We start from the raw sequence: 13,638 nt of genomic DNA on the forward strand, positions 1-13,638 counted from the left end.
TGAGTGACTGATTATGTGCATTTACTTCATATTTTTTTTTTATGTAAGTACATTAGCTAGTATAACTACATTAGTTAGCACCACCCACATGACATCATGGCCACGCCCATTTTTAAAATTTCCGCTAACATGTTGCCCCCTACCCATTTTTGACTGCCCCCTCATATGTGCCAGTCTAGAACTGGCCCTGTACCCCTGCCTACATATACTGGGCACATATACCCCTGGATACCTGTTCTGGGGACATCTCTACCCCTGGCTACCTGTTCTGGGGACATCTCTCCCCCTGGCTACCTGTTCTGGGGACATCTATACCCCTGTCACCTATTCTGAAGACACCTATAGACCTGGCTACTTATACTGGGTGTGGGAATGTTGGGGTGGAGGGTCATGGAGAAATGTTTGGGTGGGAGGTCCGAGGTCCGTGGGGTCGGAAGGTCGTGGGGGTGGGGGGGGGGGCGCATAAAACTTTTTTGCTATGGGGCCCAGTCATTTCTAGCTACGCCCCTGTGGCCGACATCATTGTTTAAATGCTTCTTAGGGAATATCTTTGTAAAGAATAAAAGCCTTGCTGAGAATCCACTATGAAGAGATGGACTAGTCCAAAACCTGTCGCTTCTGTCAGATTTCTACTACCTATTGTACATGACAGCAACATAGGAGAAAAGTAATTCATGGCTCATTTTACTCTGGAAAAAACGTACTTATTATTTGTCTGTTTGCACATATTTTAAATTTTATAATTTTTTTGCCATAGTGCCCCTTTAATAGATCTACGTATGGACACAATTTCTCAAGTAATAATGAGATAAGAAATACATATGGTATGCTAACAGTAATATAGTAAACATACTTACTCAACTCCAAGCTTTAGTCCATTTATAAATATGGCATTCAAAGTCACATTAATGAGGTTTACCGCCAAACCTGTTACAACTTGTGGCCAGATTATATGCTGAAAAAGAAGAAAATCTGTGGACTATGTATCCTATATGAGTAGTAACAAAAGGTAGATGTATATTTAAAATTAATAAAAAAAATTCAAGTGACTTAGTTATTATGTTTAATGAGACATGCCTCAGTGGGTGACAGCAGCATTACATAGAACACACGGATGCATACATGTAACAAAGGCGTGTGGAAAAAAGGGAGCAGAGGATTGCCGCTAATAGAATATCAGTGAAATTAGTGATATTGTACTCCTGTATACCGATAGTAAAATAATCGCTAATGTTTACCGATATTTTACTATGGCTAAGCCTAACCCTACTCTAACACAGAACCAGTGGCATAGCAATAGGGTTGCAGAGGTAGCCACCGCATTGGGGCCCTTGGGTAAGAGGGGCCCCGAAGGGTCCACCCTCTATCACAGTATTAGCTCTCTATTGGTCCTGTGCTGGTAATAATCACGTCTGTAGATGCTTTGAATAGTAGTAATTGGGTGCCTTCAGCTGCTAAAATTTACCTTTTTGACTTGATTGTCTGCAATCGTGCGCCCTCGGGCGCCAAAATGTACCTTCTTTGCTGCACTATAAAAGCCACGATTTGTGGTAAAGAAGGTAAATTTTGGTGCCACAGGCGTCCGCCATGTGCCCAAATTTCCTTCTTTGCCGCTAATCATGGTTTTTATAGTAGGCGCCTATGGCGGAGCCGTTTTTTCCGTAAGGGCTCCTGCGCCATTTTTACATATGGATCCTGTACCCCTCTTAATTAGAAGACACAACATTTACATCACCGTTGTAACAGTCTGCCAGTTTTCATCTTGCCATGATTTCGAAGGCCGTCACAAGGGATGAATACACGGAAGGTATATTGTAAATGCTGTTTATTTTTGGTGTTTGCCAATCTTTCTGCAGGGCAACTGTGGCTCATGATGAGACCTCTCATATATGCATTTGGATGACTCACTCAAGATCTTATTTAAAAACAAAGACAAGCACGTGCAGAGGGGGGTGCTCTGGGTGCCCAGGCACCCCCTTTTATAAAATCTTCAAAAAAGGCCCCTTTAGCTGTGCAAATTAAGCCCCGCCCCTGATTGAATTAAGCCCTGCCCACCTGTGGGAAGCCATGCCCCCGCCTCTGCCACTTTGAAGTGAAGGGGCCCAGACAGGAATCCTAGCGTGGCTATTCTATCAGCTGTGTGGCCCACAGTGACCTCCCACCCCCTGCACCCACAGCAATCCCACCAATATCCAGCACCCACATTACATTTAGCCAGTAACCCCCACAATAGCAAACAGCCAGTACTTGTACCAAGCACCCACATGATATTCAGTCTAGCTACACACACACACTGCACCCAATACTCACATCCGGCCTCCATATGGCACTTAGTACTTACATCAAAGAGCCACATAACACCCTGTACCTGCACCCCTTCACCCTATAGCTGGCACCCAGTACTCACACCCACATGGTACAGTACTTTCACCCAGCCCCGACATGGCACCCACTACTAAAACCTGCACACAACCGGCACATGGCACCTACTATCTGCACCCACATAACAGTACTAGCACCTGAAGTACCTGCACTCAGAACCCACATGACACACAATGCCCACCAAAAGCTAGCACCCAGTGCAGGCATGGCACCAAGTATTTGTACCTATGTGATACCCAGTACCTGCACCCACATGTTTCATCTGCAGTAGTTCCAGCTGCATCAAGCCTCCACTTGGTGCCCAGCACCCACACCAAACACTCACGTGACATCCAGAACTCACAAAGGACTGAGTACCTGCAATCAACACCCACGTGATGCTTGATACCCACCCATAAAGCCAGAACCCACATCCGCACCCTGCATCTACATTTAGCACCCAAATGACAAAAAATTGCCCACTAGCCAGCACCCATCATCCATATGGCACCATGTACTCACTCCCAGTAACCACTTGGCACTCAGTATTTGCACCTAGGACCCATATGACACTCTATACCCCCCATAATCAACACCCACATAGCACAGTACTCACATTGCACCAAGTTCCCAAGCCATTACATGCTATGGATATGCATAGTACCCATCCATGGCCAGCACCCAAATAGCACCCAGTACCCACCCTTGGTCCGAACCCATATGAGACTCAGTACTCTCCCATGGCACACATCCAGACCACACATGGCACTCACTACTCATGTCCTGCCAACTGCACCTACGTGCACCCAGTACCCACTCTTGGCCTGTACCCAGCACTTACATTGCTTTCTGTACCAATTAGCATTTGCATGGCACCCACTATTGTTTATCACTATTTGCTTCTCATTCAGCACCCAATACTGCTTAGCACTCACTGCAAATAAACATCCAATGCAAACTGGACCTTGGTACCCACTGCAGCTAGACACAGACTGTACTTTGGCATCTCAGCACCCACTGAAACTTAGCACAAACTGGACCTTTGCATCTTACCACCCACTGCATCTGGGCACCCACTGCACCTTGGCACTTACTGTAGTTTTGCACCTACTAATGCTTTGCAACCATGGAGCCCTTCTTGTCCCCAGCAGCACCCATAGTGACCTCCCTCAGTACCTGAACTGACCTCTCCCTCCCCCAGCACCCCCAGTTACCTCTCCCTCCCCCAGCACCCCCAGTGACCTCTCCCTCCCCAGCACCCCCAGTGACCTCTCCCTCCCCCAGCACTCCCAATTACTTCCCCTTCCTGCAGCACCCACACTGATGTCTTCTGATCTCTACTTATCCCAACTTCCACCGACACCCCTTTCCCCCATAGCTGGCACCCAGTACTCACATGACACCAAGTACCTGCACCCAGGCCTAATATTGCATTGCATCCAGCTCTCACACCTGCATACAGCCTCCACATGGCACCCACTATCTGCACCAAGCACCCACTTAACCAGTACCCACACCCAAAGTACTTGCATTTAAAACCCATGTGATACCCAATGTCCACCCATAGCCAGCACCTAGCATGGCACCAAGTATTCGCACCCATGTCACACCCAGTACCTACACCCAGCACCCACATGACCTTCAGTACATGCACCCAGATCTCACATGGCACTAAGTACCTGCAATCAACACCTGCATGGCACTCGATACCCATCCATAGCCAGAACCCACATGACACCCGGTACCCACATGGCACCCAGCAATGAGCATCTGCATTCAGCACCCACCTGACAACCAATACCAGGGGATCGTGCGGTCACCAATGACAGGTCCAACTGACTCCACACCATTGATTGCAGCCAGCGCTTCTGTGACTAAATGTATGTGTCAAGCAGAGGGGCTCAGGGGTATGGTTTGGGACAGTTTGAGAGCCGGGGATTGGTGTGTGTGTGTGTGTGTGGGGGGGGGAGAAGCTCACATGTCAATGCAGGGCAAGGGGGCTGGGGGGGGAGGTCCTTCTGCACTAGTAGGTACTACTGTGCATTTTGGGGGGGGGGGGCAAGGCCCATTTTTTGAATTCAAGCACCCACCACTTAAGGACCCTCTGCACGGCCTTGAACAAAGATATATAATTTCAAATTCCAGTACACTCAGATTAAAGTAAGTAAAGACAACAAAATAGAGGTATACCTGGTTTTGTAAGTAACGTGTCTGTAACTGGTAAAGGAAAGCCGCCTGGAATAAAAATTACAGATTTTAAAAATAGGAAATGTAAAGAGAAAATCAAGTAAAGAGTACATAATGTATCTCCAAAAAAATGTGCTTTCAAAATATACCTACCGAACAAAATTCACAGTTTACCTATAGTGTCAAATTAAAAATCAGCTCAGAGCCAAAACCTTAGAGCTATTTTAGGCTTTTGTGTTCCTGGTGGACTGCTAAACATATCTTATTATAGTATACCATTTATGTGGTGTTGTTTTGGGGAGATGTGTGTGCTTCTTTTTCTTCCTTTTATCAGTTTAGTGGCTTCTACCACCACTTCTACCCACTTCTACCACCAAAGGCTGTAATTTATTGTTGCAGCACAGTAGTGTGTGTGCAGGTAGTGCAGGTACAGTGTCCAGACATGTCACAAAAGTGCAAGGATGCAGGGTGGGACTCAGGGAACATGGTGGACCTGTTTTGCGTCCGCAGACGCTTACACATTTTTGTCAGATTAGTTTCCTCCTTTCTTGTAATATGTGAGATTTGTTGTCATCATAAATCAATGCATGTAAATATGTATTTATTAATATAACAGACAACTTACTGGAACAGCAGGTATGAAAATCATCACATATTTTTGGGTTAACCTGAAACATAAGAATGAATAACTATAGTATATGTCACTAAATGTCAGTATAGTAAATCTGCAGACTGTACATCTCATGACCTAGGAAACAGCACAAAATTAAAAAGTCAAACATTCTCAAAGCCTGCCTGCTATCCTTAGACATTAAAAGATGAGAAATCGTAAAGGACAACTATAAGGAAGCAATTAACTAGAAATACTCCAGCCTTATTTTCATTTGTAAATTTCTACTCTCATTTTCCCTATTACAAAATGAGATCAGATATTGAAAAGGTCGGGGCATGTCAGAGCTAGAACAACATGGCTTGCTAAAAAAAAAAGCCGGTCTTTCTGACAGCAATTCACTTAAAGGAATACTTAAGGCAAAAAAAAAAATGACATTTACTCACCTGGGGCATCCCTCAGCCCCCCGAAGCTGGATGGTGCCCTCGCAGCCCCGCTCCGATCGTCCTGTCCCCGCCGGCGGCTACTTCCGGTTCGGCGACAGCCGCCGACAGGCTGGGAACGCGGCTGATTTTCCGCGTTCCCAGCCGCTGCTATCACCCTCTATGCTGCTATAGCGTCTATATATACGCTATAGCAGCATAGAGGGTGATAGCAGCGGCTGGGAACGCGGAAAATCAGCCGCGTTCCCAGCCTGTCGGCGGCTGTCGCCGAACCGGAAGTAGCCGCCGGCGGGGACAGGACGATCGGAGCGGGGCTGCGAGGGCACCATCCAGCTTCGGGGGGCTGAGGGATGCCCCAGGTGAGTAAATGTCATTTTTTTTTTTGCCTTAAGTATTCCTTTAAGCCTCAAGTCTTAAAGGAGAACTGTAGTGAGAGGTATATGGAGGCTGCCATATTGATTTCCTTTTAAGCAATACTAGTTGCCTGGCTAACCTGCAGATTCTCTGCCTCTAATACTTTTAGCCCTAGACCCTGACAAGCATGCAGCAGATCAGGTGTTTCTGACATTTTTGTCAGATCTAACAAGATTAGCTGCATGCCTGTTTCTGGTGTGATTTACACTACTGCAGGCAAATAGCTCAGCAGGGCTGCCAGGCTACTGGTATTGCTTACAAGAAAATCAATATGGCAGCCTCCATATACCTCTCACTACAGTTCTCCTTTAAGCTTCCCGTAATCGGGATCCGATCCCTAAGGCAATATATCAGGGCCAAGGCAGTACAGACTTCTACTAGTGACATGTTCTGTTGCTATGTGGGGAGGCCGAGAGCAGAAGGAGCAGTACGAGAGTGGCATTACGCAGTAAGAGGAGTAAGTGAGGATCATTATGCTCTCGGCTGTCACACCTCTGAAGCGTCCGTGGGAGTCAGGGGCCACTGTACATATCTTGAATGCCATTAACCAGTTCCTTCTAGCATGTATACGAGGTTTTGAGCGAGCTACACACATAGGATTAAATTCTAGGGTGTGTATGGGAGTCAACCCTTCCCCAGATGTCACCTTAAAGAGAAACTCCGATCAAGAATTGAACTTTATCCCAATCAGTAGCTGATACCCCCTTTTACATGAGAAATCTATTCCTTTTTACAAACAGACCATCAGGGGGCGCTGTATGACTAATATTGTGGTGACACCCCTCCTACAAGAAACTCTGAGGACCGTGGTACTCCTGGCAGTTTCCTGTCTGTAAACCTTGTTGCATTGTGGGAAATAGCTGTTTACAGCTGTTTCCAACTGCCATAAAAGCATGCAGCAGCTACATCACCTGCCAACAGTAAAAATGTCACCATGTAATAATTGTCAGAATGTATATCAGGGAGAGTAAAGATTTTACAATGGGCAAACAATGACTACATTATTTATGCATAATTATTGTAAAAATGAAACACTTTTTTTTATTACATTATTTTCACTGGACCTCTTTAAGTATCAGCATGCTAGATCTTTAGCTACACCAACAGTCTACCAAGCCCAGAGTGCATTGTTTTTCTCCTCATCCCATTCACCGGAAGCTGCTCTGTCATGCACCATGTGTCGTAGCCTCCTCTCACCATACCCCATGTATATACATGTACCTATACCTACTCCTCTTTCACTTGCCTTAAGACATATTGGATCTGCTATTTTAGTTCCATTGGTGACCACTGGGTCAACTATTCGGGGGCTGAGTACAGTATAGATGAGTTGCTACTATTCTAGAGGTCTCTAGACTCTAGACTTCTAGAGTAGATAGAGTAGGACTTTGGCGGCATCCTGGGTGAGAAAGGGGTAAATGCAGGACATTTTTTCAGATGAAGATGACAAGAGGCAGATAGTGAGTCGAAGTGTGCTTTAAATGAGAGATGCAAGTCAAATAGTACACTTAGGCAGAGGATTTGGGTCAAAGGTGTTATTAGATTGTTGTTGTCAACATTGATAGTTATGTCAGGCAGGGGTGTTAAGTGACATGGTGGAAAAATAACAATTTCAGTTAATTTTTAGAAAGTAGGAGGACATCAAATATGAAATAGCATTGAGGCCATTGGAGACAGAAGCTGTTAACATTGTTAGATCAGGAATAAAGAGATAGATTTGGGTGTATACATGGTATAAGTGACACTGAAAGCCAAAGAAGATGATAAGTTACACCAGATCACAAGTATAGATGGAGAAAAAAAAGGTTCAAGAACTGAGCCTTGGGGAACACTGACAGAGGGGGGCAGGAGGAGGAGCTGGTGCCCGAATATGTCACTCTGAAGGTTCTTCCTAAGAGATAATAGGAAAGTAGGAAGATAAGACCGTGGATGCCCAGGGAGGAGAGGATTTGGAGAAGGAAAGAATGATCCTCTGAAGGAGGAGAACTGAGAAGAAACCTTATTCTTTAGTGGTGGAACAGTCAAAGTGAGAATTAAATATTTATCTAAGCAAGGTGCAGTCATTGCTATATTAGATATTACCAAGTTTGCTATTGAATTATTAATTCACCTGTATCACCATATGATACCTCACTCACCTGGCTACACGTGGATCTTGTTTGCACAGCAGCAGCAATTGTTCTGTGTTGATGAATATTGCCCAGCAGGGGAAGCAGCACAGTAACAGTATGAGTATCCCTCTCTGTATAATTGTTCCTACACGCTTCAGGTTTCTGCCCCCATATGTCTAAAAAGTTATAGGAAGGATTAATTAGTATATATTAAGTAAGGGTTCAGGCAGCTAATAATGTATCATGTTGGTGTGGCAAGATAATACCTACTTTCAAGCTTTTCTTATTTTAAGTTACTGTATTGCCATATTTAAAAACTTGCAGACAATGCACAGTCATGTGATAACTTTAGTCTCTTGTACACATGTAAACTATAGTAATTTCAGTAATATGTGACTACTAGACAGAGTCAAGCAGACCTGAAAGATTTGAACCTATGACTTCCTTCCAGCCTCCTGGACTCGGGGCCCTTTCCACTATCGCGAATTCGCATGCACATCCCGCATGCAAATTCGCATAGGCAATACAAGTGGATGGGACCGTTTCCACTTGTCAGGATTTCTGAGCGTTTTTCTGTGCAGAATAAATCTGCACGGCAGAGCCATCAGAATTCGCGTACCGCTATGAAATTCGCATACAATGTATTAAATAGGAAATTTGTATGCGGTTTTGGTATGCAAATTTGCATACGATTTTGCATAGAAACAATGGAAAAGCACACAGGCACTGCCATGGTTAAATTCGCATGCATAGTCATCCATGCAAAATCGTATGCGAATTCGCATGAAAATGTGCATACAACCGCATGCGAAATTCGCATCCACATGCAAATTTTTTCAGCGGCCATTCCCACCGCACAAGTGGAAATGGGCCCACATACTGTGCCCACAATGTCCTCCTGCTCCCCTCCAGCCAGCAGCAGCGACCCCCGCAAAGCTGGCCTGTCGCCGCCAGCCAGTGGCTACTGCGCATGCACATCCCCAAACCGCACACACCCTGGTCACGCTGCGCGGCTGGGAGCATTCTGCGCATGCGTATTATGCATAAATTGTTACTGTGCATGCATGCGGTGAGAGCACAACCAGGGTGCGCGGGACTCAGGTCCGCGCGAGCGCAGTAGCTGACGACTGGCAGCGACAGGTCTTTGCAGGGGTCCCTGCTGCTGGCTGGAGGGGAGCAAAAGGACATCGTGGGCATGGTACAAGTTCAGGGGGCTGGAAGAAGCCCCAGTTAAGTTATAATCTTTTTTTATTTCACTTAAAGGAGTACTGGAGTTATGGGGAAAAGGTTGAACTTACCTGGGGCTTCTAATGGTCCCCCGCAGATGTCCTGTACCCACGCAGCCACTCACCGATTCTCCAGTCCCCGCCTCCAGAATTTGCTTTTTTAACCAGTTCGCATTCAGTCGTTTTTCACTTTATGCATCTGAGCAATGTTCACCTCCCATTCATTAGCCTATAACTTTATTACTACTTATCACAATGAACTGATCTATATCTTGTTTTTTCCGCCACCAATTAGGCTTTCTTTGGGGGGTACATTTTACTAAGAGCCACTTTACTGTAAATGCATTTTAAAAGGAAGAATAAGAAAAAAACGGCAAAAAATCATTATTTCTCACTTTTCGGCAATTATAGTTTTAAAATAAAACATGCCTCCATATTTAAAACTCACGTATTGTATATGCCCATTTGTCCCGGTTATTACACCGTTTAAATTATGTCCCTATCATAATGTATGGCGACAATATTTTATTTGGAAATAACAGTGCATTTTTTCCGTTTTGCATTCATCACTATTTGCAAGCTTATAATAAAAAAAAAATTGAAATATTTCATCTTTACATAGATATTTAAAAAGTTTAGACCCTTAGGTAAATATTTGTCTTTTTTTTTTTTTAATTGTAATGTTTTTTTGTTTTTTTTCAATTAAACATTTTATGTGGGTATTTTTGGGAGGGTGGGATTTAAATTGTATTTTTTTTTTTTAGTAAATATGTGTATTTTTATTTTTATTTAACATTTAGCTGTAGTTTACTTTCTGGCCACAAGATGGCAGCCATGAGTTTGTTTACAGTGACGTCACTCTAAGCGTAACACGTACGCTTAGAGCGACGTAGGGGAAATAGGAAGCAGAAAAAGCTAGGCTTCTGAGAGAAGCTGTCGCTTTTTCTGCGGGGGAGAGGAATCAGTGATCGGGCACCGCTGCCCGATTCACTGATTCGCTGGCTAACAAACCGCGGGCCGGGAGCGCGATCGGCCGCGGGAACGCGCAGAAGCGCACATGGCTTCTTGGACGTGAGTTTCACGTCCAGGAATGTCAAATAGTTAAAGTCAGAAAACCACTGCGCCTGCGCGGCCACAGGCGCAGTGGTTTTCCAACTTTAAAGTCACACATTCTGGAAGTGAACCGGAAGCGGGGACTGGAGCATCAGTGAGTGGTTGCATGGGCACAGGACATCTGCGGGGGACTGTTAGAAGCCCCAGGTAAGTTCAACTCTTTTTCCCCCTACCCCCCTACAGCAGTCCTTTAAGCTTCCCTTTAAAGTGAACCAGAAGTGAAAATAAACTGGTGAAATAAGCAATTGCGGTATATCCATAGACCTATTTTTAAATAGAACGTTCCTGGAGTCCCATACTCTTAGGTATATAATAAACTGTGGTAAGAAGAATTACGTGTAAAAAATCGTTACCGCACAATGAGTAGAGCAGAATGCACCGCTAATACATTACATGCAACGCATAACCCTCTACTCATTGTAATTCTGCTTTAAGTGGTCTGAAACTCTAACATAACATTCAATAAAAATATGTTTTGTTTACTTTTTATTACTCATTCAGTAAGCATATTTGCTTTTGTGCACAAGTTATATTGTCCATTTAAACATTACAAGTTCCCAAAGTACATTTTATCTGTAGTTAAAATATTCTAGTGAGCTCTTCTGAAATGTGTGCATGTTTAGCCCCTTTTCAGCACAGCTAAGTAACAACTGAGGAATGTAAACAAAATAAATGTTATCTCCTCTTGGTTTTCGAAGGTTTTATTGAAATTTTAAGGTTTTAAACAATTTAAACAGTGCATAACATATCAGCACAGAGGAAACAAAAGGAATATCTTGAACAGGTATGTTATCTCCTCTTTGGATGCATAAGCTGAAGGGGCTTTCTGCCGTAGGACAAAGTGTTGTGTTTAATTGTTTGAATGCTGATCTGCTACAGTTTTTTGTGCTGGTAGGTTTAAGGCTGTAAGGAATCTTTAAGAGCAAAGAAGAAATGCTGAGTTTCAGACCACTTTAACACAGTTTGGTGCATATATCGCTAGGTCTGAAGGCTGAACCAGATTAAATGTTTTACAGGCATGACTGCTGTTTATGCAGCTTCTACATCATTTTCAATGCACAATTCTACTGACAATAAAAAAGTCCTATAAACAATTGCATCGTCCATGTCCACAAAAGTAATGACACTGTGTAAAATATCAATAGAAATGTTGATTAATGTAATGGGGACTGAAAAGATCAGTTGCCCTATTTTTCAATGTAAGAATCATCCTATTCTTGACTGGTACATTTTTCAGCAGGGTTTATTTTTCTTGCTTTTTGTTTCATAATTCACCAGATATTTTCAGTTAGTGACAGGTCTGAGCAGATCAGCACTGAGACAGAGTCATGATGCTGTAATACAGTGGGATGCGAAAGTTTGGACAACGTTGTTAATCATCATGATTTATTGCGATAAAAAAATGTCAGTTAACCTTCCTGGCGGTAAGCCCGAGCTGAGCTCGGGCTATGCCGCGCAGGAAGATATCTCAGCCCCTAGTGGGGCTATTTTCTCCATTCAAAATGCTGTGCACTCAGCTAGCACTTTGCTAGCCGCGCGCACAGCTTGATCGCCGCGTCTATAACTTGTAACTTGTCTATATATCTTATCTAAAGTTTAGATCGTTTACACAACAAATCTAGCTGCAAACAGCTTTAATAGAATATGATTATTTCTTCCTGTGATACAATGACAGCAGCCATGTTGTTTGTAAACATTACACAGAGGCAGGCTTATCTGCATCTTGAGCAAAAAAACCTAATCCCCCTCCTCCTGCCTCCTCCCCTCTGCCTCTGAAATCTCTGGCTAGTAATACCTCCCCTCCTCCTGCCCAGACTGAGCTCCCATGAGCCCTTGCTACTGTCTGAAAGTGCCTTGGCTGTCTGAAAACCTGTGGGTGTGGTTTGTTTAGTTTATAGGGAATTAGAATATTAAAACAAAAACAAAAAAGTATTTGGCTTGAGGAATGCCCTATAAACAATAGGAAAGGAATCCAATTATGCAGTGTGTAAAAGTTCATCTCGGATCCACTTTAAGAAGTGAAATTAAGTTTATTGAATTTACAGAAAGTATGCAATAATTGTTTAAACAAAATTATTGTGCATAAATTTGGGCACCACAAAAAAGAAATGAAATCAATATTTGGCAGATCCTCCTTTTGCAGAAATTACAGCCTCTAAACGGTTCCCATAGGTTCCAATGAGAGAGTCTGGAGTCTGGTTGAAGGTATTTTGGACCATTCCTCTTTACAAAACATCTCTAGTTCATTCAGGTTTGATGGCTTCCAAGAATGCACAGCTCTCTTTAACTCACACCATAGATTTTCTATTATCTTCAGGTCTGGGGACTGAGATGGCCATTCCAGAACATTGTACTTGTTCCTCTGCATAAATGCCTTAGTGCAAGGGTCCACAAACGTTTTCGGTCAAGGGTCGGGACAACATATTTCAGACTGCTGGGGGGCCAGAGTTACATAAAATGATGTAGAGAAACATTATATTGTACCTAGGTATTGTAGACAGCTCCGAATGTCCTAATGTCTCTCATTTAACCAGACCATTTTAACATGTGCAGATTGTATGCCCTCCAACTCAACAAGTGCAGTTATTATGTCACCAACACAGTAAGTGCAGATATTGTGACCCTAACATAGCAAGTCATATGTGAGCCATAATGTCACCAAATGGCCTGCAAAAGCCTGCAGCACAATCCAAAGAAGTCTTTGCAGGCCAGACAAAGAAGCATACCCAGGTGACAACCTGCCGTCCAATTGGACAACAGTGAATTATTGTAAGACAGTGAATGACTTCTTTCTGGCTTCCATATGACAAGGTGGTGTCAGCACTGCTAATCTATATGTGGGCTGGCAATTTTTAAAGATGCAGCAGTCCGCATCTATAAGTAATACACTTTGTGTGTGGGGGGGGCGGTAAAAAAGCCTCCGGGGCCGCATTCGGCCTACGGGCCTTAGTGTGAGGACCACTGCCTTAGTGGATTTTGAGCAGTGTTTAGGATCGTTGTCTTGTTGAAAGATCCAGCCCCGGCGCAGCTTCAGCTTTGTCACAGATTCCTGGACATTGGTCTCCAGAATCTGCTGATACTGAGTGGAATCAATGCGTCCCTCAACTTTGGCAAGATTCCCAGTCCCTGCACTAGCTACACAGCCCCACAGCATGATGGAATCACCACCATAT

At 43.9% G+C, this 13,638-nt stretch overlaps 1 protein-coding gene across 1 annotated transcript in view; it reads right to left on the reverse strand.

Moving 5' to 3' along the window:
- The window catches only part of LOC137544963 (multidrug and toxin extrusion protein 2-like), a 102,311-nt gene that overhangs the window by 78,359 nt on the left and 10,314 nt on the right, over positions 1-13,638 (reverse strand). The window contains exons 4-7 of the mRNA XM_068266062.1: positions 8,154-8,302; positions 5,174-5,216; positions 4,552-4,596; positions 858-955 (exon numbers count right to left, since the gene is read on the reverse strand). Of these exons, the coding sequence (XP_068122163.1) occupies positions 858-955; positions 4,552-4,596; positions 5,174-5,216; positions 8,154-8,302 (335 nt within the window). The remainder of the gene's footprint in view (positions 1-857; positions 956-4,551; positions 4,597-5,173; positions 5,217-8,153; positions 8,303-13,638) is intronic.

Source organism: Hyperolius riggenbachi, chromosome 2, assembly GCF_040937935.1.
Source record: "Hyperolius riggenbachi isolate aHypRig1 chromosome 2, aHypRig1.pri, whole genome shotgun sequence".
NCBI classification, from domain to species: domain Eukaryota; kingdom Metazoa; phylum Chordata; class Amphibia; order Anura; family Hyperoliidae; genus Hyperolius; species Hyperolius riggenbachi.